Genomic DNA, 27,114 nt, shown 5'->3' with positions numbered 1-27,114 from the left:
TGTGCATGAGCTCCTGTTTTTTTTGTGTGTGTTGTATTGTATGAGATGAATGTTAAACTTTAATAACATGAAAGGAACATAAAAGTCAAGATAAATTAATGAAAGGAGGAGACTGTATTGTGCAATGGTGGGAAAAAAAGTACAGATTTATTTACTTATTTTTTTCCAACAATTTGTTTTTGCTTTTCTAAAAATATCTGACAGACAACCACAACCAGGCAATTTATAGGTGTATTTGATTAAAAAAAAACAACTACCTACACCTCTCTATGTATTATGATTTAAAAAATTAACCCAATTCTTGATTTACACTTTTATACCCATACATAGGTCAGATCTATGATGGGTCTCTAAAATGAAGAAATCAGTTAATTGGATAATATGAAGAGGCCCCACATTTATCTAAAGCAATAATAAACCATGTGAGAATTTATTTTATATATTAACAATTACTTGACAAAAAGACTGTGGTTAATTATGCACCTCAATGTACCAACATTAGAGATGATTAGTACAGAATTCATGCTCTTTCAGAAATAGATTTTGTGTCATATGCGATAAAGAGAAAATGATGTGTCTGCAAGACATCTTAAGAGTCTTCAGTGAAATCATAGATACTGTAAACTATTTTAATAAAAACCTATTAAATTATCAATTTATGTATATTGATATTGATGTTTAAATATATGCATCTATTTGTTAGCATAGGGCTGTAGGAAAATATGGTTTGTCTTTATTTAGAAATGTGGATATTGTGCTTGTTCCTGTTGGAACTGTGTAGATTGATCTTGAGGATCTGGAGCCTATCCACTTTTGGCCACCCCTCACCCTTATAAAAATTTTCTAAAGCACTGCAAGCTGCACCTTCCTCAGTAAATATTAGCGTCGATGCATTGGTTTTAAAAGTCAAGCGCAAAAAACACGGGGGCCCATCTAAAATCTGAAGAAAAAAAAACCCATCCTGATGTTAAGGGGAAATATCCCTTTAATTGGCGCTGCTTTCCAGGCTGATGCTTGGTAACCAGGCTTGAAGGGGGCTCCAGAGGGTCGACCAACCTTGCCAACAAATCGCCAAAAATAAGAGCAATTTTCAACGACAGCGGTCGACCTGTGCAGAATCCCTTAAAGGGGCCACAACTTTCCTACACTAATTAACTGACGCAGGTGTGGCTCCTTACCGTAATACAGTATAGAAAAGCGGCTGAAATAATCTGGATGTTTTGACACTGGTAAGTAGCCTTAAAAGGGGCTTAAAAAAGAAAAGCAAGAATGTGAGCTAATTAGATTTGAACGCTCAACGTTACGATGCTTCTTTAATGTGGAAGAAATTTTACTGTGGAAGTTTGCTCTGCATTTTATTCTACATTATAGAATTAAGCATATATTCTGTAGTTCTTGTTAAACTGTAGTGATGTAGGCTTCACCACATGATACTATGGAGTTATTTTTGCATTTTTATTAAATAAAAAATTAATATATATATATATATATATATATATATGAAAGAACAAAATGGTTCACACTAATGGAAATTTTTTTTATTTTAGAGTGAAGAAAAAGTTTTGAGAGAAAATATTTTGTCATAGGAAAGTTGCATTTGGAAAATATTTTAAGGTAAAATGGCTCTATATTTTACTCTCAAATATTGATTTATTTTTTTGTGTGCAAACATTTTCTCTGAATTTTCTATGTGAAAAATGTGTCATGGGCGGGCCTGTTTTCCTATTGGCCAGTTTCAAGAACATTGACAGCTGATTGGTGATATTAGGTGAGAAGGTTGTTCTGCCTCTGTCTTTAATCATGAGGAAACTGGAGTTATTTTTGGATTTGTATTAAATTGAAAAATTAAATAGAAAAAGTGGAAAATAATTTTGAAAGTACAATAAATGGATTAAAGAGAACAAACTGAATTCCTTTTCCTAGTACATTGAGATTTCAGTCAAAACAGCAATAAAATCAAATCCTAGTTAATCACGAGAAGGATTGCAGTCATTATCTACTAAATGAGAGTTAATGTTGCTGTCATTGACTGTGTTTGCAGACTCCTCGGATGAAGCTATATTATTACTATAGTGTTTACAAACATGAGTCCGGATCCTAGCCAGTTGGATCTTGTAGGTTTCCTTTTAGACTTTATGGTTTATAAACTTTTCTAGTTTTCATACATCCACATTCTGTTATCACCACTCAGCTGTCAGTTCTGTTAAGGCTGGCCAATAGAAATACAGGGTCGCCCATGACACATTTTTCACTCTGGGAGAGAATTACTGAATCCAGAGCAAAGACTTTGGTTTTGAAATCCTTTTTTCAGACAAAATATTTTCAGTCTGGTTGCAAAAAAATAAAATAAAATAATAATAATTAAAAAAAAAACATTGAGAGTTAAAAGTATACTTTTGAGAAAAATTTTTCCCTTAAATGCAATTTTTCAAATGTCAATGTATCTTTCATTTATTAAATGACAACTCATTTTCTCTCAATATTTTTTCTTCAGTCTTAAATAACATCGGTTTTTGCTATCAGTGTGATTGTTTTTCTCTTCAGTATATTTATCTTACATTTAGAACTTTTTTTATATATTTCATAGAAATATCAAATTAAAAGACTATATAAAAAAATTATTTTTAAAATGAATACATTCATTTTATTTTTATTTCTTTTTGGGTTCTCAAGGCATCTCAGCCTGCTAAATGCTGCATATGCAAGCAGGCTTTATTAAATAGACTAAATAAGCTGCTCTGACATAAGAACTAAGCTACTCTCTAAACCCATTAAAAAAAATCACTATCAAGTTAGTTTAGAATAAAAACATTTGTAAATCTAAGAGTGCATATGGATTAATTAAACCATGGGTCTTTAAAAATTATGTATCAGTCTAGGCTTCCAGAACAATGAAACTCACCGGTTTGTAGCAGCCCTGCTATCCAACATACACACAGCTCAAGCTGCACCTGTTCACAGCATAGTGCAAAGATTTGTTTTTGCTCCGATCAGTCAGGTTTGGTCCAGTCAGCGCAGACAGGAAAGAAAATCCCTTATTCAGATATCTAAATCCATATCTTAACGCTTTTTTTTTTTTTTTTTCACTTTTTATGGCTAAGTGTCCAAATGACAAACAATAACCAAGAAAGCGTAAATTGATGACAGACTACTTATTAAATACACTTCCTTCTCTCTTTATCTTTCTCACTTCCATTTGAAACAACCCCTTCTTTTATTCTCTCTCATTTATTCCCGGTAGCCTACTATTACTCTCACAGGTGCAGGCTCGGCCTGGTAATCTGTGATACCGGGCATTAGCCCGGTGTGCTGGTCCTAATTTCAGCGTGTGAGGGCCGGCCCTCCTTAAATCATACCGGCCCCAACACTTACTCTCCTGGCCGAAGCTCCTACCTGTGACAGTAAATAACTCAAGAAGCTCAAGAAGGAATACAATGTTAGCTACCTAAATGGTGCATGCAGTATATATAGCCCTTCCTTGCTATGCACATCTTTGTTACGGTTGGCATATGGTGTAATTTTCTATTTCTTCAAACTGTAAAATCCTATTTATGACATAAATGGGCTGGTGTAGATGAAAAAATGCCAGGGCCAAAAATCATTCCCAGTCCGAGCAGATGGGGTAACCCTCAGGCGGGTTACCCTGGTTACCATGATTGTGGCTGACGAATCATACACTTCTATTCAGCTTTTGTTTTTTTTATATTTAAGTATCAGCAACAGCGAGTGTGTTATTGGTTATTGGCTACTATATATGTATAAGACCGCATAGGCCCTTTGTGGACTTTGGCCCCCTGGGCCTCAGCCAATAACGTCCATTGGATAATCTGTCCTTGGGTGCAGTCCTTTGTAGCCTACTGGAATCATGTTGAATAATACTTAATAATAAAGGAATCTCTATTTATACATCTTCATACATTTTTATTAGTTATATTGGTGCAGTAAGGCTGATGGATATATTACCAAGGATTGTAAGATGACAGCATAAAGACAAAGGTCTTATTTGTGTATGCAAAATATATTTTATTAACCTTTTAAGGATTCTTATTTAAGTTTCTTGCCCAAGGATTGTAAGACTGGATGCTTTCTCCAATTTCCCTATTGCCATTGTTAATTGATTGCAGCACATGTTATAATAGCTTTTTTTTTTAACACACCATGTTTTTATGTTTCAAAGTACTTCAACCTCCAGGGGGCAGTTGAAATGGAAAACGATGGATATTGTATTTCCTGCCTCCTAAACCAAGAAAGAACACCAATAAAGTAAAGGTCTTCAACTGATTATATGGATATATGTAAGTTCTCAACTATTTCACTTAAATTTGAACTGACCCACATGCAGAATTTTGCCCAGTGCCCAAATAGACTATGATCAATTTAAGTGGGTCATGTTGCATCTGACATACAACGGGTAAAATAAGTATGTACATGCTACCATTTATCTCTGTAAACATGTTTCTAGAGGAGCTGTTGATATGACATTTTCACCAGATGTTGGTAACAATCCATGCAATCCACACATACAAAGAAATCAAACCATAGATGTCCGGTGATTTAGTTGTGTGTATTAATGTGGAATGCCACAGGGAAAAGTATTGAAAACATGAAGAAAGGGAGTTGCAAAAAGCATGGAAAGCAAAGACACCAGCCGAAATCTCTCAGTAATTAAAAAGCAATCCTGTCCCTTGTCAGTGCAAAGTAAAATTAGGTTGTTAAGTCCCAAATGATGGCCTATAAAAATGTGTCTCTTATATCATACAGGAAACATTTCATGATGAGTAAAAGTGAAGAGCTTTTTCTAAGACCTTGGCAACCCTATTGTTACAAATCATAATGATGGCATTGGTTACAGAAGGATTTCTAAACTTCTGAATGTTTCAGTGAGCACGTTTGGGACCATAATCCAAAAGTGGAAAGAACATAATTTCACCATAAACCGACCTTGAACAGGTGCTTCTCACAAGATTTCTGACAGAGGAGTGGAAGAATTTTATCAGAAGAGTTTTCCAAGAGCCAAAGTTTGCTGCACAACATTTAGACAAGCGTGTGAAATACTGGGAGGATATAGTCTGGTCAGATGAGACCTAAATTTATCTCTTTGAATGCCACAATACACCATACCAACAGTGTAGTTTTGTAGGTGGGAACATTATGGTTTGGCCCTGTTTTTCAGCATGTAGTACTGGCAAACTTCAAATAAGTGAAGGAGGGATGAATGGAAAAATGTACAGAGACATTCTAAATAAAAATCTGCTGCCATCTACCCGGATGATGAAGATGAAACGTGGGTGTACATTTCAGCTACAGGATGACTTCAAACACAGCCAAGGAAACTCTGTTGGTTTCAGAGAGAGAAAATAAGGTTGCTAGAATAGCGCAGCCAATCACCTGGCAATAGGAAATCTATGAAAAGACCTAAAGATCAGAGTTCATAGAGGAGACCCATGAAAACGTCAAGATTTGAAGACTGTTTGTGTGGAGGAATGGGCCATAACCACACCTGAGCAATGCGTGCGACAAATTTCTCCATAATGCAGGAGTCTTAAAGCTAACATTGCCAACAAAGACTTTTGTGCAAAGTATTAAATAAATTTCAGTAAGTGAGTTCAATACATTTCCCCTGTGTAATTTCCCTTTATTACACATAACTTGCATTCTGGACATCTATGGTTTGATTTCTTTGTATGTGTGCATTGCATGGATTGTTACCAACATCTGATGAAAATATGTCAATAGTACCTCTAGAAATATATTTCCTTAGAAAAATGGTGTGTTCAGCACTTATTTTACCTACTATATAGTGCATAATTTCACGAGTCAAACATTTGGGTGGTAGTAGGCTGATCTGGGCTTGCCTTGCTACTTTACAGCTTGCCATAATTAGTGGAACAGGGGGATTTGGCCCTCTAACAGAAAATTGTAAAAGTGAAAGTCCAGCCACTTGGTTATCGCCTTAGGTTCAAGATCCATTAGGTATATCAGAACAGTGATCAGAAACAAGCAAGCAATTTCACACCTAAGAGGCTCAAAAAAGGGGGGGAAAAAGCTTGACTGCAGCTGTTTCCCCCAGGAATGGTCAGTTATATGGTTTTCTTTTCAATCACACAAAGGGCTGTTTTGGTTTTGAAAAGTCTGTATTCCTTGATTAATAAACTCCTTTTTTCAATGATCTGTTTTAATATTTTCATATATTCAAAGTTGTTTATTTATATAAAAAACTGTGTGGGGAAAAAAAGCAAAAAACAAAACTGGTCTGTAATTAGGCACACAATATTCACAGCAATGAATTGAAACAAATGCTTGATATACTGCACTTTACCAGCAGAGGGCACCGATCTGCTATGACTTTAAGAAATATGTAGTTATGAGGTGCTTATGTTTTGAAAAAAAACAAAAAACTTAACAAACTTAAACATCCAGACTAAGGATTAGCTATAATAACTGGAGACCTATGTAGCTTATTACAACAGTAGCAGTTAAGAGTCTATATCTGTCACAGTACAACTTACTGGAATGTTGGAATGCCATAAAAACATTTGTACAAATAACTTCTTGTTGTATTTCCACTTAGTAAAACTAACCCTTATTATAACACACAGCATCTGCTTTTATCAGACATGTAAAATGTACAAATATTCTCTTGGCTTTTGACAGTCTTGGCACTTAGACTATCAGGAACATTCACTCAATATTTAAAAAGTATCATTAAGCCTCCTGAAACACTTTAGCATATAAAGTTTTTTAAATGTATGTAAAGCTGACATGCATTATTAAATACCATTTAAAATTTCAGTTGGTTTGCTGTAAAAAGCAGTCTGTTTTTATAAATCTATAGTCTCACTGCAGATGCTTAAAGAATCCATTTGTCTGCAAACTGTGATGAATTCTTGCTGCACAGATCGATCTGTCTCAGTTGACAGGTTTAGGCTTTCCTGTGAGGCAGCTCCCAGGGCTTGGTATTTTTTCTGTGGGTTATGGGATGCCATATCTGAGCCTCCTTCCTGCGGAAGCTGCCGTGTATGTCTCTCAGTATTTGGGCAAAGAACCAGGGAGGAGCCAGCAAAAGAGGAACTACCCTTCCAATGTTCAGGGGATGAACCACTGGAGGATGAGACCATGGAGGGAGATACTGGAATACCCCCTGTGGCTACACCTTGACACTGGTTGGAAGGGAACTGTGGGTCAGAGGTCATTTCTAAGCAAGATGAGGTTCGATAAAGACTGGATTCAGTAAAGAGAGAACCACATGGGCCACTGCCGGAGAGTGCCCAATGGTCTTTTACAGATGTGTCACTGGAGCAAATGGGTTTAGCAGGGCTGAAGAGGCTCATGGGAAACAATGCCTCGCTGAAGAGTGCCTCATCTATGCTACGCCGCAAGTTGATTGGTGAAGGGGGCCGCAGGTCTGCAGTGGAGTCGCTTGTAAATGACGATCCACCTGAAGGTTCTCTGCCTTCCACATCCTCAGGTTTTTTGGAACCCAGTAACCCTAAATCCAAGTCGAGGTCTCGATAGGCTAAAGCCCGGTTGCTATGGTAGAGTAGGTCCAAGCCGTTCAGGCTGCTACCAAGCCTCTCATCCATCAAAGTGTACAGTGGAAGGTTCTCTGTCTCACCAAGCCCAACTGTGTCAACGATAGCAAGCTTCTCCTGCTGGCTGAGCGTCCACTGGTAGGTCCCAGGCAGGATTGGGGATTTGGTTGCTAGTAGTTCAGTCCAACAACTTCCAGCTGCTGGAAGCTGATCGGAACAAAAAACTGGTTGGGCAACCACCAAAGCTAATGTGAGACAAACGCCAAGCTCGCATATTCTACAGCTAAACTGAAAAGCCCACCAGGGCCAAGGATAAAAGACTTCCTCTCCACCTATAACACCTATAGCATTAAGCATTGCATATAACTGTAGTCCTGCACATGCCAAAGAAAACAATGCTGACAAGCAAACTGTTACAGCTGCGCGATTCCAGTCTTTGCTCTCTGCAAATGGGCAGCGGTTGTAGCGTTCAGCAGGTGTTGGAGATGTGTTGTTTAAATGATATATGTGCTTTGAGTCAGCCCGGACATAGACATAGAAAACAAAATAGGCAGCAGATAGAAATGTTGCGAGTGCCACAAAGGCTCCACGAGAGATCAATGACAGAAAGAGGCACAAAGGAGGCTTTTGCTGGTAGAACTTTAAGAAAGTCACTGGACCAAATGCAGCAGCAAAGTGCAAGACGACCAGGCAGGCTAGGAAACAGGGTCTCTGGAAGGCTGAATAGGAGAGCTGCATTCTTGAACGCATTGAGAGGAGAAGAAAAACCAAACCGAAAGCTGCAGTAAGGCAGGGAAAAGGTGCTTCGTACAGCATGAGCGAGGCCTCTGTGGAGGATATGCGATCATGGTGACCATAGGCGTCATACAGCAGAGAAAATGATCTTGTGCATCCAGCAGCTAGAAGGAACAGGCTAACCAAAGCAAAGTAGCCGCACCCTGATGGACATCTCAGCGGCAAACAAAGCAGATTTAGTGCAGAGGCAAGCGTTAACACTGCAAAGATTCCACCTGCACCGTAGACATGTGCCTCCCATGCCAAGCCCCAGGTCGCAATGGCACTGTTCCAGTCTGTGTACAAGGGCACTAGCATTGGTGCAGGTGGGATTAAAAAAGGGTTGGTTGAGTGATTTGTGGCAGTAATATTTTGTGTTGGCTTCATGCTCATGGTAGTAGTGGCATCCCAGGTGTAGGAGAGGTTGCAGATACCAGAGCCTTCTTTATTGCAGTCAGGAAGTAAGGTGCTGTCACTGCTTGGTATGTCAGATATCCACTCTTCGTCATACAGACGTATAGATGGAGATTCAGAGGAAATACCTGCAACAAAGAAAGAATCATATAATCTAATTTACTTTGCATATCTGATAGAAATCACATGACTTTGACAGTCATAAATTAAGAAGACAAGACACGAACAGGCATCCTTTACAACAGTAGAAGTTATCTTCAGCAACATTTAGAAACTTATGAGAATGAAAACATGAAAATATATCTTGAATAATCAACAAATCTGCTTACATCCACAATACAAAAATAATAAGCCCTTAATGTGCTGATCCTGTGGAAAAGCTTGGGAGTAGACAACTTCAAATAGAGCTAAGCCTGGACAAGTGTGTGTTTTTGTGTGTGCCTTCACACAACCACAGAGCTACTTTTTCCTGCATTACATAAGCCATCTGGACTTTCCATGTAACTTATGATTGTGTTAGTCATGTTTTGGAACTACAAAGGAAGTAATTTAGCTTTGAGGATTAGGGAGTAACCATGTCTATAATTGTTTCTATGAAATTTGCAGAGAGGCATGCATAGCGGATCTTTATTGTATTTGTTTATGTGGTTGCATTACTGGATGTAAACCAGTTAGTTCACATGGAAAGCGTGTCTGTTTCCTAGTTCAAAAATACTGAGCTCCACAATGTGTGCCTGTCTTGTTCATTATAATCATTGTTAAGTGCATGCTAGCTTTTAATGCTAGTGCAACACAAGGAGGACCAGCCTCTCGGGTGTACACACACACTTTAGTCATTAGGCTTCTGGATCATCAGAGGCAAAAACACCTTCATGAACAGCATGGCACCATTATAAACACCAGTGACAAATAGACAGTTTAAACTGTTAGTTCAGTTAAACCGACACTAACTTTTCAATTTAACTTTTGTGATTATACGTCGTCGTACAACTAGTTGAATGACACCTCTGTCATGGCCTGAGGGGATTTGTATCACTTTCACTGCAACTTTAAGGAGGTTGGTATCGACCCTACCACTCAAAACAACTACAAATGTGCAGATTGTTTTATGGCATACGTCACTTTCCCCCTTTCCCCATTTGTGACAAAGATGGAAGATCATGCGACTAAATTTCCCTGAGTGACTTTTGGTGTGTTCGGATCTGGCAGTGGCGTCTTCATAGCCTTTTCGGCCTGTTCAGATTGGAAGACTCATTATGCGGATGACAAATGCAGCCTTCTTTTTGCCAGTTTTGAAGGACGGGCCTTGTGAGCCGGCTGCTGTACTCAGGAAAAAAAGGAAATTGCAATGAACCATGTTAACTAATGTATGTGCGTTTTAATGTAATACAAATATGTGAATAGTTCCATAAAAAAATAATGAAAATAATTGTTTTTAAATGGTTAGTGAGTCATATGTGGCAGGTAATGATTGGTTTATTAAAAGGTTTTATCTGTACCTGTGCAAATGGATTTGGCTGACATTTAAGCACAGATGCCAAAATATGATATCTTCAACAACGGTATTGCAGCTGAAGCTCCTCCACAATGTTATTAGCACACAGAACAGTAGTAAGTAGTAGTTTGGCATCTTTCTTTGCCTTTTTTGTGTGTCAGCTGTCATATTTGGTAGGCAACACAGTGTACTGCTGAGTGAGGGGCGGTGGAGGGCAGAGAAGGCTGGACTTGTTTGAATCCACTGGCAAGCCTGGTGCAGTATTATGGTACAAAAGCAAAGTTAAATGTCTTGTATTTTCAACAGCGTCTTATGTATTTGTTTCGGCACACTTTGATTCATTACCTCATCACTATTCATCTTTCACACAGCCACTGGAAACAAAAATGTACGTAGTTAAATCCAGCTGCAGGCGACTAGGAGATTAGAATTACCATGCACTGCGCGGCACCTCATGGGAAATGCTATCTTCCCTGAGGCAAAACAATACAAGTTTTGTCCACTGGGGGAGTCAAAATTGACCAAAACTGAAAGTTCTTTACACATGCTTAAATCAGAGTAAATGATAGAATATTAGCATTTTGCTATTTATTGTTCCATTTCAATATTTTGTTTCTTATTTGTATATGTAGCTACATGAGTTTATATGAAATATAGAAACAATTTGTAAATTTGCTCTTGAAAAAACCTAGAGAATGCAGAAAGTCTCTATATAAATTGATGTTTCTCAAAGGGAAAAAAAAATTCTCTAGTTTTTAATTATTATTTCAGGCATTTAGTTTTATAAGATATATACTTTGTTTCTTATATTCTTATGTTGCCCTAATTTCCTACTGTTGGTTATTGTCCCTTAAAAATGCCTGCATTAAAAAGGAAACACCCATGTGTGGGTCTAGTATTTCTAAACCTTTTTTCAGCAAATTAAACTATTCTATTTTATAGGCCATAAGTTTCCAAGTTGTTTCAGGTTTTTCATAAAATCTGCTTTGCTGCCTTGTTTGTTCTGTTATGTCAACATGTCTTGAGCTGCAGGGCTAGAAAGAAAAGATGAGAGGGATCTTTTAATATACCTTTATTATTGCTGAGAGGTTAAAAACCTCTCGGCAACCTTCATGTAACAGCAGTAAGGGAAAATAATCTTCACCAAAATGATTTAACACTTTTTAAAAACACTTGCACTCCTCTCTTTCTTCTGTTTTCCAGATGTCTGTACAATTTTTTTGTGACCTTAGAGTTGCATACAGGTGCCAGGCTTGGATGAGAATGTCAAGCTTGAAGAAAAATGACCCCACGGAGTGCTACAAGTGCGTATGGCAGCGTGATTCAGCAGCTTTACTTCAGAGTGCCCTGTAATGTTTTAGGCCTCATCATATCCCTAAGAGGAGCATAAACCGTTAGGTGTTGTTTAATACTGTCTAATAAGTTTTCTAACAAAATGCTGTCATAAGGACTTTTTGTGTGCATGTTTCCATAATCATCTTTTCTGCAAAACATCGTCTTAAAATGGCAAAGAGAACCGAGATCTGTAAGCACTTAGCAGAGTATCTGAATGAATTACATTCATAACTTGGCACTACATCACATGTTTTACTTCAACAGTACAAACACGTACGTCCTGGAAATGTTGCTATGCAGTAGCTGTAGCTGTATAGGAAATTTGTCCAAAGTGTTAAATAAAACATGGAGCTGCAGATATTTCAAATGAAGGGAGAGCAGATAAAGTAGGTGGGGTCCATGACAGTGTGACATCAGTGATTTGTCTGGCCAGTTGTTTACTTTTCAGGGAAATGGCTTAGAAGCCAGTGAGTCAGACCAACTGGAAACAGTGATGGGTGTTGAAATTAGGCCCATGTTTTTCTTTTGCTCTTGTCAGTTGATGTCACATGTAATTTGTGTGCTTGCTGTGAGGGTGCCTATGGTACACTGACAGATAAGAGCATGACTTTCCACTTCATGCTGCTTGGTTATCCGACACATTCCTGACTTAACAAGTCTCTTGGGTTAAGCTAAGTTGGCACATCAGAAGGAGACAGAAAAAAAGAACCAGAATGAATACCAAAAGAATAAAACTAAAAAGATGCTTAAATGTGAGCTATTGTTTATCCCCCGAATTGCATCTTCCCAACACAAATTGTACATGTGCCATAAACTACTACACCTTAAACCTTTCATATTCTGTTGTATAATGACTACAACTCCAATTAGAATGCATGTTATAAAACAACACAATGCATAAACTATTAAAAATGGGGAAAAAGATTAATAAAATACCCTTTTAAATAGACTGAAATCTGAAAACTGTGTAATGTTTGTATGTTCAGAGTTCAAAGTCTAGTTACAGCTGCAGATTTTGGGGGTCTGCCTCTACTGGCCTTTAACATTTAAATAATTATTATGCTGAATCAGATTAGATATAGATTTTCTGTTAATACCAATTTAGGGGTGGTGTTAGTGGAATTTGGGTTGCTGTCCTGCTAAAAGCTGAACATACACCCCATTCTCAAGACAACTGCAAATTCTGTCGACCTAAACTTTCATGGATCTTTTCTTTAACTGGCTTCAGTTTACCTACCAAAAAAAAAATATATATTTTCAGATTATTTTCAGCATATTAAACAAAAGGTTTAATTTTATTACACTTGTCTGCTATGTCCTTTTTCTTTTCATTTTAACAAGTTTTTCCAATAACTGGAATATTAGTTATGCCACCAAAAGATATTCCCTCTTGAACTGTGGATCCCCTCTAGAGTTATTAATGTCTTGACCTCTTCCCTGGATAGTGCTTTTCATGCTCTACTTGTATGTTTGAGTGAACAGGCAGCCTTGTCTTGCTACGCTTACAGATGTTTCATAATCTTTTCGCATTTGGAGTTATGCAAAGTTTAAAATATTATTTTAATATTATGAAAAAAATATTTTATAATAATGCATTTAGGATGAATATTAAACTAAGTAGCGAAAAGATAGTAGTATTTCCCTATTTACTGCAAATAATTTTGAGAGTTAAGTGTTAATGAGGGCCTTTATCACTTTATCTGATTTCTGCAGTAGATTCAGAAGGTGTATTTTGAATTAAGCCATTATTAACAAGAAAAACCTCTGCCAAGCAGCAAATTTTGCCTCATATTTTGCCTTTACACCTACAGTATAGCTTAAACTTGCATGTCTGGATCATGACTTTTGGAGTCCAGTGCTGAGGCAGCAAATAGTCACTGCTGCCAGCGTCTGGTTTAGGGGGAATTTAAGAATCCTTAAAAAAGTCCTGTATCTGGATTATGGTCTGGATTATCACCAAAATTTAAAGGGGTCGTAGAATGCAAAACAGGTTTACTTTGTCATACAGGAATAACAATAGTTCAGTGTCACCCACTGGAATTGGGGTACATGGACGTACAGAGAAGTTCAAACCCCATCGACATCTCCTTTCTCTGCAAATCTCACAATTCTAAACTTCCACCATAAAACGGGTGAATCCAAAGGATTTGCTTTATTTGGTTCTGGCCTGTACTTTTGTCACGCCCCGAAATTGATATACAGATGAAAAGTAGGACATGTCTGGGAAAAAGAGGACGTCTGATCACCCTACCATATCAACAATTTGATCTTTCAGTGAGTGAGTGCTTGTTGCTATGATCCCTCTTTGCTCAGCAGCTTCGCTCGTTGTAAACCAACCAATCAGAGCACAGCTCATCTAAATATTCATCAGCATACCATAAAAGCAAGATAACCTGTCGTTTCATTCTAGGGCTTTTAACCAGGCTTGCATTAGGGCTCATAGATCAGCAAACATGCCAGTTTTCAGCCTAATCAATGTTACACACCCTATTCAGAGACCTTAAGAACGAGCAGCAAACACCCTATAGAATCATTCTATGACCCCTTTAATAGATTGTCTCTTGGCATGAGGTGCAGCGCTAGTAAAAACCTCATTAAGATCCGTTCATAACTTTTCAAGTTATCCTGTACACAGCTAGACAGAGAGACAGAGAAACACAAACCCTCCTAAAAACATAACCTCCTTGGCAGAAGTAATGAAGGCTAACAGCATAATATGCCAAAAGAAATCCACAGTGGTGCACAGGGTTTGTTTTAATGTCTTTCATTCCTCCCTTCTAAAGACTGCAACGTCTCACTTGAGGAACCTAACCTGTAAACTAATAAAGGCCTAACGCTCTTTATTGTCAAAGGACTACAAAACCCAGAACAATTTCAAATAGGCTGCAAGCTGATTATGCATCATAAAATTAAAGGCTCTAAGCCGGGAGGTGCTTGTTGTCTTTTTTCATCACATCCACTTGTGAAAAGGCAATTAAGACAAAGCTCTGAGGGAAGGTGTTTTAAACTTTATGAGAAGGACAAGTTTACATGAGGGGAATTGCAAAACAGCTTTTTGGGCTGTTTATAAAGCAAAAAGGAACTGCAAATTTGTTTCATCAGTCTCTTTTGGTTTATCCAGAAATTAATAAATGGACTCAATTACAACAACTGTTTTTTTTTTATTTCTCTCACTTTTCCCGTAGCAAATTAAATAGTACATGACCTTCCATCATTTACCCATTGAAAGTTTGACAGTTCTATTTTTGAAAATGACTTTACATCATCTGCTATTTTAGGTAAGGTAATGTAGGTTACATCTGCTGCTGTGAACTGGGCCAAATGTGGATTCATTCAAAAACATAACAGAATGGGAATAAGCTTCATGATTATGAATATTTCCAAATTCATCTGCAAATTATACAGGCTTTATCTGAATATTAACATATTTATATATGTTTTTAGAGTATGTCAGCACTTTTACCTCACCTTTTATACTCTGCTAGCAGACATCATATGGATGACAATGACCTCTCTTACAAAACAATAACTATGCATGCCATTGAAGCTACTATGGCCCCTAAAGGAAATGAAAATATAGAAAATCATAGCAAGAGTGAAAAACAACATTTATTTTAGTACTTAGAGATTGTTTTAATCTTTTCTTATCTGTGTAAATAATAGTTTGTAATCAACGTTTTATAAAATCTGCTTAATTTTCAGACACTGTGGAAATATACTGTTTGAGCTCTCCACTGCAATACTATGAAGCCTCTGCAGATGCAAACTGAAATATTGGATGTATTACCTGAACCACAAGGGGGTCGTAAAAAAAGGTAGAAAATCTTCTTTTTCTTTTTATAACTCATGCTTCAATGCAACTTGGATAGAATGTGTTATTTAGCAGTTTTATTTACAACTCAGTCAGATTCAGTTTGTTACAGAAATTGCTCTATTTGTGTTTGCAATATAATAATCTCTATTTTGATTTATTTTGGCCAGTCTCCACCCTTCATATGTGAACAACCAAAAAAAAAAAAAAAGCCTTATTAAAAATGGATGCAGGTTGAAAAGGAGGAGCTGGGCCGGAAGTATATGAAATATTTTTGTTAAAAGAAATGGAAGCTGCCAAGTTGGCTTTAGATGTATGTTAGCATGAAATGTGATAGGTAAATCTGAATTTTTCTTTAAACATGGTATAAAGAGTTTTAAAATTACAGCATTACATTTCAGACAAACCAAAATGCAGGGTCAGAACCGAAAGCAAAAATGAGCTTTTTTTGTATCTGTTTATGTAATTTTTGCTGGCAATACAGCAGAACTAGGTACTGCAGGTTTGTATTGCTCAGGATGCTGGTATAAGGTCATCCAACAATGAAAGCTGGGGTCGCAGGACTCACATGTTAAAGTGGCAGCAAAATGTTACAGATTTATGTTAATCAAAATGTAAGAATTTTGATTATCATAAAGGTTTTGTCCAACAGTTCCTGGAAACAAATTTTATCGTCTTCTTGCACAGAAACCCAAGCAAATGTTTCTTTTTTTCCTTATGTACAGACACATCTCATTAGATAAAATTATCATCATTGCTATTTCAGTCATTAAATTAGATAAAATAAAACATTTATTAGTCATGTAGATATAATAAACATTGCTCTATTTTGATCATTTTCTTCTGTTAATTTTAACATTATTTGCATTTAATTAAATTGGAATCTGTGTTATGAGCTAGGAAGATGAATAAAAAGATAAACTAACTTTTTGAGGATATTTTAATTTTAGTACCTGCAAAATCTGGGATAACTGAATCCTTAACAGCTGTGAGACTTGAGCCACATCAAATTTTAGAAAAAAGAATAAAACAAATTACATGTAAAGACTGCTGTAATGTCATGCAGTTGGTTAATAAAAAAACATTTTTTTTCAGATGATTGATTATGCTAGTTGCTTATCTTTAAACCTATTTCTTTCTCTAAATCTAACAGAATGTAGTGGGGCATGTTTGTTTACTAGGTGGGCATTGATCCCTTTCCCTTTTTCTCTCTTGTGTTCTTCAAAGCTGCTAGTTTGTGTGAGCAGTTTTCCTCTCACACTGGAAGCAATTAGAAGTATCAAGATGGGGGATGCACGGTAATTGTATCTTAGTAAATTCAAACATTTACAGGTGTCGCAGCATGCAGGTTAGATTAGGAAGAAGGCAGCAAACAGTTTTTGTTGTAAATGCATAATTAAAAAGGAGTTTGATTTCCTTTGCAGGAGTGTTTACTCACCTGTGTTCTGTGATGTGGATGTTGTTGGCTGTTGAGCAGATGATGTGGAACGGTCTGTCAAATTTATGGGGGTATCTCTGTCCGTAGCTGAAGTAATCACACCTTCATCTTCCTGCTTAGTCTCTTTGCCTGGGAGGTCTAGGAAGACACAAGTAGTTAGTCATCACTGATGGTGATCTAAAATTAATTTAATGTAAAAAAAAAAAAAGCACTGTGCCTGTGAAGAAGCAAATAGAGGAGTTAACCTAAAGCTTTCCAGACAACGGTTTAACCATTTCCTTGCTCTGCACACAGCATATCTGACACTTTACTCTGGAAAATGGAACGATTACTTTTCTTAACCCAGTTCTGTCAGGAATTGGCCTATCAACCGCTTAGTTACAGGCAGCCATTCATAGTACTGTAGACTAGGCCTCTGTGGTCTAATTACATTGACATGCTTATGTGGATGGGTGTGTACATCCTGGCTCACTGCTAATTCAGACTCTTCTACTGTAACCAGGGGAAAGTGGATGTTTTTAAATGACTTTAACAGCCAAACACAATCAAATGTCCTTTGATCATGTACTGTATATTTGGACTTTTTATTTTTTCAGTGTTGGATGACAATCATATCAGATACAAATCAAGAACATATTTTGAAACCCCAAATAAGTAACACTCCCAAAATGAAATTATTAAATAGAGGATGATTAAGTCACTAAATAATATATCAGTCAGCGCTATAGCTCCGGTCAGAAGAATGAATGGATCAACATAAGTGCTATGTTTAATTTCCATGATATTCGGTATGTTTATATATATTTATATATAGATGCACACACTTGTTGCCATGATAAAGCTTCCAAAATTGTTTTAGCTGGATATTTTTCATCTAAAAATGACAAGTTACATTACTTTACCTTCTTTTTGTGTATCTTATACTAGTAAGGTAATCTGGTTTAGCAGGAGAATTGTTCTTTTTTTTTGGTAAGACTTAATGATATTTAACCCAATAACAGTGAGTGAGTTAGACAGTTATGAGGGGTCTGAAAGTTTTACATTAAAAAGTACTTATGACAACATTTTAAAGTACAAAAAAAATTAAATAAAACATGGAAATATTCTTCATTACCACAGTAGATTAATTGAAATATTTGAATCCACACCCATGAACTGCTTTTTTAGTTCATATTTCATTTTTTAAGTATTATGTATTACTGCACATTTGTCTGCAAATATTAATTCAAAACAGGATTTCTCGCCAAATTTCTGCTCTATTGCTAGTCAAGTTGTAACTTTAGACATGTTTTTGTTTAGTGAAGACAAATATTTCACTGGGGTTTTATCAAATTAAACTATTGAATTTACAAACTTTAATTAGATGTGCTGCTGTTGAGCATTTTAAAGGATCATACTTTTTCGATAAACATAATGGAAAAGAAATAGATTGCTTGTAGGTTTACTAACATAATTTATAAAGAAAAGCTTTCAGAAATTGGAAAGCTGGTTTGTCCTTTATGTCTACAATACAATCAGCTCAGAGGACATTCTTAAATATGCTTAGAGGCAGCATCACAGGAGCATGTGACGGGAGATTGAATTATCTATTATAAAATCTGCTACAAATGATTTAATGAAGGTAAACATGTTCACAAACTCACTCAGTCAACAGTCACAGACACTGATGAAGCTACGTTTCTGGTTTAGTTGCTGAAAAGATCCATATTCCATGTTGGTGCCAAATTATCATTTACTATCACAGAATATATATAATATAAGTGAGTTAGCATAATGCGTTTTGGAGCTTTATTCACCTATTTGAACTTTTTAGTGTATCTATTTTTCTAAAGTTCTTATGCCATATGATTTTAAACTCCTACAATTAACTGTTTATACATATCTCAGTGACAAGAATTAGTTTTAAAACGTTTTATAGTAATTCAAATTTATAATAATGAGCTAATCTAAGTAAATCTCTGTGTTTTTGTATTTTTTTTTATCATAATAGTCATAACTAGCAGCAATTTCTACTAGTGTAATTGGTAGAACGCACTGAATTCTGAGACTATTTTTGGCAAGGCATGTTTCATGTAATGTTTTACAGCTTCAACAGGAAGATAATGTTTCTCACAATTTCATCATTATCATTGTAAACCTGGATAAGTTCTATGAAAGAAAGCTCCTATGGGTTTCTTAGAAATAATCTGAGCTAAAAATGAAGGCGATGCAGCAGCTTAATAAGGTAGTTGATGATGGGTAGCAGTAAAAAGAAGTAAAAAGTTTAGCTTTTCGTAATTCCTCTGCTTTACTCTTGTGTGTGTTTCTTTTGTGTTATTTCTTATTTTAATTTCTGTAGGGGGTCAAAAGACCATATCTGCTTGGATCAGTTCTTTAGGCAATATCCCACTAAAATTAGGTTCAATAGATAGCACAACTATGTTAGATTTTTTTTTTATATTTATATAAATGTCATGAAATCCCCAAAGCCTTAATTGTTTTGTCAATGGGTTTATGTGATTAATCAAATTTGCTGTTGTTAAAGTGACCACATAGATATTTTATATATATTGTATATTGTATAGTTTATATTGTATTGTATTATATATTGTATAGTTTAATTTAACGAATGATTTTTGTCTTTTAAGTGTAACCAAGATTTAATTGTTGTAGTTCTCATTACCATATTTTTTTTTAGATGTTTTATAAAACAAACTCTGTCAATTTATTTATATATACATATAGATATATAACAAAAAAAAATATTTTTATGGCAAATTCAATTTTCCATTTACCCATTCACCATACAAGATTGATTTATTTTATTCTTTGGGAGATTCTTAACAGTCCGACTGAATTTAGGATGTTTGGATTTTTTTTGTATTAGAAAGATTGAAAAAGTTAATTATTTATAAAGGTCTGAATTATGTTTTTTTTTTTTTTGGTAGACTGTAGAAACATCATCAAAATGTAGAAAAAATGTAGAATTTTAAGCACTACAATAAAACAAGACCTGTTTTTTAAAGGTGCATAAAGGTGGAATATCCTTAAAGGACAGATGTTGTTTGCCAAAGATTTCTTATTATTGATTTAGCATAGAAATGGTGGTAGGAGGATAGTATGTAATTCAATGATTTAATGCTTCTGGCTCTTGAAAACTTAGTCCCCAGCCTCTATTTCTGTCCTTTCATAATTGCCCTTGTTTCCTCATGTTTAATGGTCCCTCAATAGATTATCTGACACAGATGCACAACATTGCTGTTTCTTTTCATCCCTGACAGCCTTCTCAAGGGCAAGGCCATTGAGCAGAGCAAATGCACTCTTGATGCATACAAGGCTACCCGCTTTTGTGGAGAAGATGCTTAGTATCTTTCGAGATTAAATTACTAATACTCTGCAAAATCTGGGAGATTAATATTTTGATGTCTGATTTAAATGTACCTTTTGTACATGTCTACGTATTTATATATCTCTCACCCTTTTTATCTAATCCTTTCAAAGCATCAGTGGCCATAAAGTCAAACCCTATGTCCATGGAGGAAAGCAAGAGGGATTTGTGTTTGAACAAAGATAAAACGATTCCTTACATTGTTGGGGGGGTTGGGAGAAAGGGACGGGTCTAAATGGTAAGAAGCCTGTTCGCCATCCTAATAGCAACTGGCAAGCAGACGGTCCCACAGGAGAAATGGCGGTTTCGCTGAGTCTGCATTCGGAATACTGATACGTGAACACAGAAGCCCTCTATACCCAGCTGAAACCCCCTCTCTTTGCTATCTGCCACTGTACTGAAAACAACTGCAGACACAACAACCGCCGCAGACAAAACATCCAGCAGGTTCAGCAAACGGTGCAAGATCAAAACCTGTGATTGCTGCATTCCAACACATTTTAAGAAAGTCTGACTTTGTACCATATGTTGTGTTTTAATAAGGCATACAGAATAAGCCATTTATCTTTATAACATTGATAAGTTTTAAAGTGTCCTTATAACCCAATACTTAAACCTATGCTTAAAACTAAACCGCAGCAATGCACTAATGAAGTTGAGGGGGAAACTATGCAGACTAAGAACCCTTTGAGGATCAAATAGAAAGATTTATATTTTTCATAAAATAAAATGTAATAAATTGCACTTTGAAGTTAATTAAAATGTTATGCTGTATCAAAAGGATACATTAAAAGACATGAGCTGGGATGCAACATTAGACGATGGAAAGTCATCAATCATGATTTCATCAATCGCATACCAAAGCCTCCCTCACTTAGAATAATCGACTCATCATTTTCTTGTTCAACCTTTGACCCAACATGATGAATGTGTGTGCACTTGCAGGAAGATCTTCTGAATTCACATTAAGCATACATACACCCAACTTGCACCAGTTATGGGGGATGGGAAGGAAAAAATGTAGTGCTTCAATGTCAAACAAGGGATCCCTGAGAGACACCTTTTTTCCTTTTATGTTGGCTCTTTAGACTATCTTCTCTTTCTTTACATTGCAATTCATACAGAACTGAAGTGGTATTGCTTTTAAAAAGCTCCTTCTAAAGGGTTAAACTTGTAGTATCAGATTTGGAGGACTTTTAAACACAAAAGAGAAGCGTTACATTTGAAAGTAACAGTGAGAAGGAAAATTAACACAGAGCTTTGGATAGATGACAAGTAAGCAACACATCATTCAAAGGGTATTTTGAGTCACAACATATTGCCCAATGGATTCCATGGCTTTGTTCTTGATGTATGCATTGGAAATTTAATAACCCTGTATTATTTTTTTGTGTTTCTAAAGCAGCTCATATTTCCAAGAGCTCTCATGTTGCTGGCGGTTTTCTCTTTACAAGTCAACACTTGACTCATTTGGCAGTTTGACCATTGAATTACACCATTTCATGTTAAAAACTACTAAATGTCCTTTTAAGACACTCCTCTGTGTATCATTTAAAAATTGATTCCAGACTTTTACTTTTGCAGTGACATCATAATTTAGAAATTTGATCTTTGCAGATATTTCATTATGAGATTAAAAGACACTTGGAGAGTGTCTTCATGACTTTAAATTGAGCCATTTATATATATATATATATATATATATATATATATATATATATATATATATATATACACATATGATAGAGTGAGATAAAGATAGATATATTATTTTTTTTTGTTTAAAACATGCAGTGTATATGATAGGTCATTATCTAAAAGCTTTTTTCAGTGTTTTTCGTAACATAAAATAATTCTTGACCGGAATAATCTCCGTTTCCAAGGTGAGAACTTATTCAAATGACCCAAATGACAAATAACACATTTAATGGACATTATAATTTGAATTTCACATTTATTATTTTATTGACACTTGAATAATGTTTATTTAGTACACTGGGTGATCAAAGATCAAACTAGAAAGTAAACCCAGGCTCAAGTCTTAATTTTTGTTGCTACATATTTAGTTTAATGAATAAAAATAAAAATGTAATTAAATAAAAAAAAAAATAATAATTCAACTAAAATTATGCTTTATCACAAAATGTGTGTTTCTTTTGTACCTGTACTTTTATTAAATATTACTATTTAAATTTAAAATGCTAATTTATCAGAAATGCTATTTCTAATTTTACTTGTGTGTGTATGTATGTATATTTGTATGTATTTTTGTGTGTATATATGTATATTATATCCAGCATTTTCTTACGGGTACTAATGGGTATAACTCCCTTAATAATGCAATGTTATCTTCACAAATTAGATTTGGATATACTTTATCAGTTTATATCTAGTGTTTTGGAAAAGTATATCTATAAAAAGGTAAACAGGCTATTTTTGTATAATTTTACTTAACCTTGATTTAATATTAAGACAAGCAGATTGTAGCAAACTGTGATATAGCAACCATTAAAAGCTAATGCTTAAGAGTCAGAGAGGGATGAAGTGAGTGAGAAACCCTCAGCAGCACTTAAAATATTGACCCTTACATTGCCAAGCCTGATCAAGAAGCAGATTTGCTTGTGTTGGCTAGGTTTTACTTACTGTTTTTCTATTTGTTCTTTACATTTCTTTTAAGCTATGCTTTTACCAGCAGCAATTTCAAAGAATTTAGTTTTTTTGTAACTCTCAGGACTAATGACAGAGATGATATTGACCAAATTGAACCCTAAAGATCTGCATGCACATGATTGATTACATTCATTTACTCAATTTCCTCCATAGATTTGCTGAAGTCTGCTTACCCTCTGGAATTGGAATGTTAGTCCCATGGCTTTGAGTTGTGCTTGGTATCGACTCCACAGCAAAATTCTGATCAATCAAGAGGGTAGTAGAGAATATTCCAGGTTGTACAGCATTCATTGTTGTCCTCTCAGAAGAGCCCAAGTCGAAATGGCTCTGGGTAGTCTGGATTTCCTGTGTTGTGCTCTCCACGTCTAAATTAGGATTCCTCCTAACGGTGGAAGAAAAGAGTCCTGGACCTTGTTTAGCATTTACTGTACTGGTCTCGGAGAAGTCCAAGTCTAAATGGCGTTGTGTGTAGTATATGCCTGGTGTTTTCTCATCCTTTTCCAAGTTATGATCAATCCTTGATATGGTAGGCAATACTCTTGGCTGTTGTTGGGAACTCTGGATAATGTTATCAGAAAATTCCAATTCTAAAAGGCCTTTTGTTGGATACATTTCTGATGTTGTGTCCTGAACTACTAAGTTATGATCAGTCCTGAGAGCAGCAGGGAATACTTCTGACATTTGTCCAGCAGTCACCATACTGGTGCCTGAGAAATCCATTTCTAAAGAGTTTTGAGTGGGGTGAATTTCTGTTGTGACTTCTGCCACAGCCGGATCCATCCTTGGCATGGAAGAAAAGACCACTGGCTGCTGCTCAGTATTGACCAGACTCCTCTCAGAAATGCCTATGTTTGAGTGACCCTTTGTGGGGTAAATTTCAGATGTTCCTTCTAATGAGTATACGGCGACACTAACAGCTAAATCTTCTTTTTTTGCAACAACATTCATTCTTGAAATGGTGGGAAGTGTAATATGCCCCTGAGGGTGTGTGCTGGTCTGAGCAGTCTCCACTAGTCCGGGGTTGGGTGTTGTTGTTTGGACTGTGTTCCACGTCAGGGCTGTAGGAACTGTAGTTTCTGGAGGGACTGTTGAAGGAATGCTTTTTGTAAAGTAAACTTCCTGATCTACTTTTACGTCATCTGAAAGTGGATTTTCGGGGTCATCTTTACTAGGATTTCCAATTGTGGTAGATCTCCATGATGTTAGATTATGTGTTTTGTTCTGTACTGAAGGGTTAGTTCTGTGTGGACTCTTGGTGAACAATGTGTTTATGATAAAACTGCTGGTGGGAGAAACAATAGCTTCACTTATTCTCTGAGCTGTGCCTCTGTGTGGCAAATCTGATGTCCTAGTGGGAAGTGGTTCAGTTCTTATCTCTGTCACACTCATAAAGAGGCTTTGAGTCAATGTTGTGATTTCTTGGGATTGCTCAAAATTGCTCTCTTCTCCCGATGCAGCTTGGTCTTGAAAAGGACTTGTTAGTTCCCTCATCCCTTTGGCAGTTGTTGTTGAGACAGCATCTTCATTTATGCCATTTGAGCTTCCGAAAAGGCCAAATGAGGGTAGGGATGGGAGCTTGGGTAGGGATGGGAGCTTGGGTATGGATGGGAGCTTGGGTATGGATGGAAACCACGAGTAAATGCCAGATTTCTCCTCTCCAGTGGCCTCTTCATCAGCCAGAGCTCGATTGTGAAGTAACAAATAATACCAAAAGAAGAGAGCCAAGGTCTGAGGAAATCGAAGCATCCTGTCGACTGTGGAGCACTGATTGTCACATGTTGTTCTCTATTCTTCTGACCCCTGAGGCAGATAGGGCTGGCTTCTACCAATGGCCTAGAAGACAAGAACACACAGGACACTTGGTGACACACTTTTCTTCTGCTGCATTTGGGTTGGCTTGAGCTGAAAGAGGCAACTGTTCATCTATCTTTTCAATGAACATACTTACAAAGGAGCTTTACTTAGTAACCTACTTAAGAAAAAAAACAAGTGTAGAAATAATACAATTTATTACAACCACAAGATGAAGAGGGTAGTTAGATAATTTTTTAACAAAAAGATTCACTGATGTTGCAAGTTTGTTTTTATTTTGGCCTATAAGCATATATTTTATTCATAAGATTATTCAAAGTTCTTTGCAAATAAAATAACAAAAGTAAAGGCATATTCTAAGCATGGCTAATTTTAAAGTAAGTAGTGATTAATATAAACCAATTAAACAATCCTTCAAGCTTAAAGAATTGTTGGAGGAAATAATGTTGTGAATTGAAAGGAACAAATTACAAATCAAGACCCGTCAGTTCTTCAGCGACCATGGTATTGTAAAGTCAATCACTGCCTGAGATCTAAGGACTGACATGAAATTACTGAATTTTCCGGTGTTGATCAGGACTCTGGCAGTGGCATTGTGGATTGCTTATACCCAAATTGATTTTCTTAGATTTATTTTCTCTGATATCTTAGATATAGCCATTTTACAATAATGTTACTTGTTGAAATTCAAATAATGCAGTGGTTTTATGTCTTGGTTTACCAGGAAACACTCTATTCAACAATGTTAGGACAGTTGTGAGCAGACTTTAATAGGCTTTAGATGGTTTTTATTCAAAATTCAAGGTCTGGCTTTTTAAAGATGCTTGATTTTCATTCCTTTTTTTAGTCTCTATGGGATTAACTAAGGGTGGGAAAAATAAAGCAACATTTTAAAATTAAATACAAGGATTTCAGTATAAGTAGTGTATAATACAAGCAGTCTTTGCATTGTAAAGCTGGTGAAAGTTTAGAACCATACACTCCTTCATATTAAGGTAACTGTAAGTTAAAGTGGCTACTTACTGATAGCTATATAAAGTTGTGTTTTAAAAAAAGATGTTATAATATTCCATAATCTCAGCCACAGGCAATATATATATTTACTGGAGAAAAAAAAAAGGTACATAGAATGTAGCCTGGAGGAACCTCACATGTGGTCTTCTTAGGCCAAGACTTATATTAAACAAGTAACAGTAAGTAGTAAGAGTTCAAGTAATTTAGCACAGTCCCAGAAAAATCACAACCAGTTTTCTGTAATCTGTCCAATTATATGTTGTGATTAGCAATTTCATTCAGTTTTATACAAGGATTGAACTTTATATCTTCATATGTTTCCAAGAAGCAGTCATCTAGATTTTTTTCTGTGAGTTTGGCTGGGAGGAGGGCAGTGAATAATTGGAGTCCGGCTTTCAGTTTAGGAATCGGGGGACCTCCTATTCTTTTGTAAAGTGTTAGATGGTTCAAAGTCACCAGCCTGTTGCCTCAGTGAAAAGATTGGAGCACCAAAGGAATTTCCCCTTTGAAAACAACAACCTGTGTGCTTCAGCAGTACTTAACTTCCTCTGATGAACATCCCCAGGCTTTGGCCTTGTTGTCTTTAAATCTCAGATTTATTTGTACTTTCAAGCAGACAAAGATATGTGGGAGTAAAAAAAACATCAATATTCACAGAAACTTGCTAGTATACTGAAGCTCTCCCTTTTTTTTTCTTTAATTCTCCCACTCCATTTTCTAAATCCTTTAGGTTCCAGCAACCTTGACACTTTTTGGTTTACAGCAATTTTTTTCCTCATTTATTTCTTGTTTTCCAACTGTCTTAATTGTATATTTATTATTTCAGCCACAACTTATAAAAGTCTAAGTGGTCAGAAGTGTCCATGTTTAACCAGTCATTCCCTCTTCTGTATATAGACCCTGATATGAAGCACACACACTCTTAAAAGTCTAAGGTTTGGCTAACAAAGGGTTAAACATAGAGCCTCCTACACACACTATTTTTGTCACATTGATTGTGCAGCATTAAAACCAGTTTCCATAGGGGCAATGCTTATTTTTGGTAGCACTCCATTCAAGCTTGCAGTGAAGAACCTGCATAGAATATATCTGTAGTCATATCTCTGCATGTCTGAACTCTGACTTTTTTTTCTCAATGTTAACACACCATGTACTTCTTTGCCCACATGTAGTGTTATGTAGAAGTTGCAAACACCCACACATGCTCTTCCTTCTGGTGTCTTGGAGAGATTTTGCAAACAGTTTCTATTGGAAATATGCATGACAACAAAAAGTAATAGAGTATTAAAATAAATTCTGTTTTATCCGTAGGTTCTCTGTTTTGTTTTGACCCTAATAATATTCATTATTAAAACAGCAGAGGCTATGTATAATTTAGCTAGACTAACGTACTCACATTTCACTGCAGTATCACTTTCCTTCATCATCTAAAGGCAAAGAAAGAATGGACAG

General features: G+C 36.1%; 1 protein-coding gene across 1 annotated transcript; it reads right to left on the bottom strand.

The window, feature by feature from the left end:
* Nucleotides 1-4,036: 4,036 nt before the first annotated feature.
* LOC107101169 (proline-rich transmembrane protein 4-like) lies at nucleotides 4,037-24,665 on the bottom strand. The gene is made up of 3 exons (XM_015399964.1): nucleotides 23,010-24,665; nucleotides 16,800-16,937; nucleotides 4,037-8,848 (listed from the first exon to the last, which is right to left on the bottom strand). The coding sequence occupies exons 1-3, from the start codon at nucleotides 24,580-24,582 to the stop codon at nucleotides 6,822-6,824; spliced, it is 3,738 nt and encodes a 1,245-aa protein (XP_015255450.1). The 5' UTR covers nucleotides 24,583-24,665; the 3' UTR covers nucleotides 4,037-6,821.
* Between the last annotated feature and the right edge of the window lie 2,449 nt (nucleotides 24,666-27,114).

The sequence above is a fragment of the Cyprinodon variegatus genome, unplaced genomic scaffold (assembly GCF_000732505.1).
Source record: "Cyprinodon variegatus isolate N-32 unplaced genomic scaffold, C_variegatus-1.0 Scaffold1062, whole genome shotgun sequence".
NCBI lineage: Eukaryota > Metazoa > Chordata > Actinopteri > Cyprinodontiformes > Cyprinodontidae > Cyprinodon > Cyprinodon variegatus.
Note: the sequence above shows the minus strand (reverse complement) of the source record. Positions and strands in the feature narration are given on the sequence as shown.

Coding starts and splice junctions, on each gene's coding strand:
- LOC107101169 (XM_015399964.1), bottom strand. CDS start 24,582: ATGCTTCGATTTCCTCAGACCTTGGCTCTCTTCTTTTGGTATTATTTG. Junction 16,938..23,009: donor TAACATTCCAATTCCAGAGG/GTAAGCAGACTT, acceptor GTGTCTTCCTAG/ACCTCCCAGGCAAAGAGACT. Junction 8,849..16,799: donor ATCCACATCACAGAACACAG/GTGAGTAAACAC, acceptor TCTTTGTTGCAG/GTATTTCCTCTGAATCTCCA.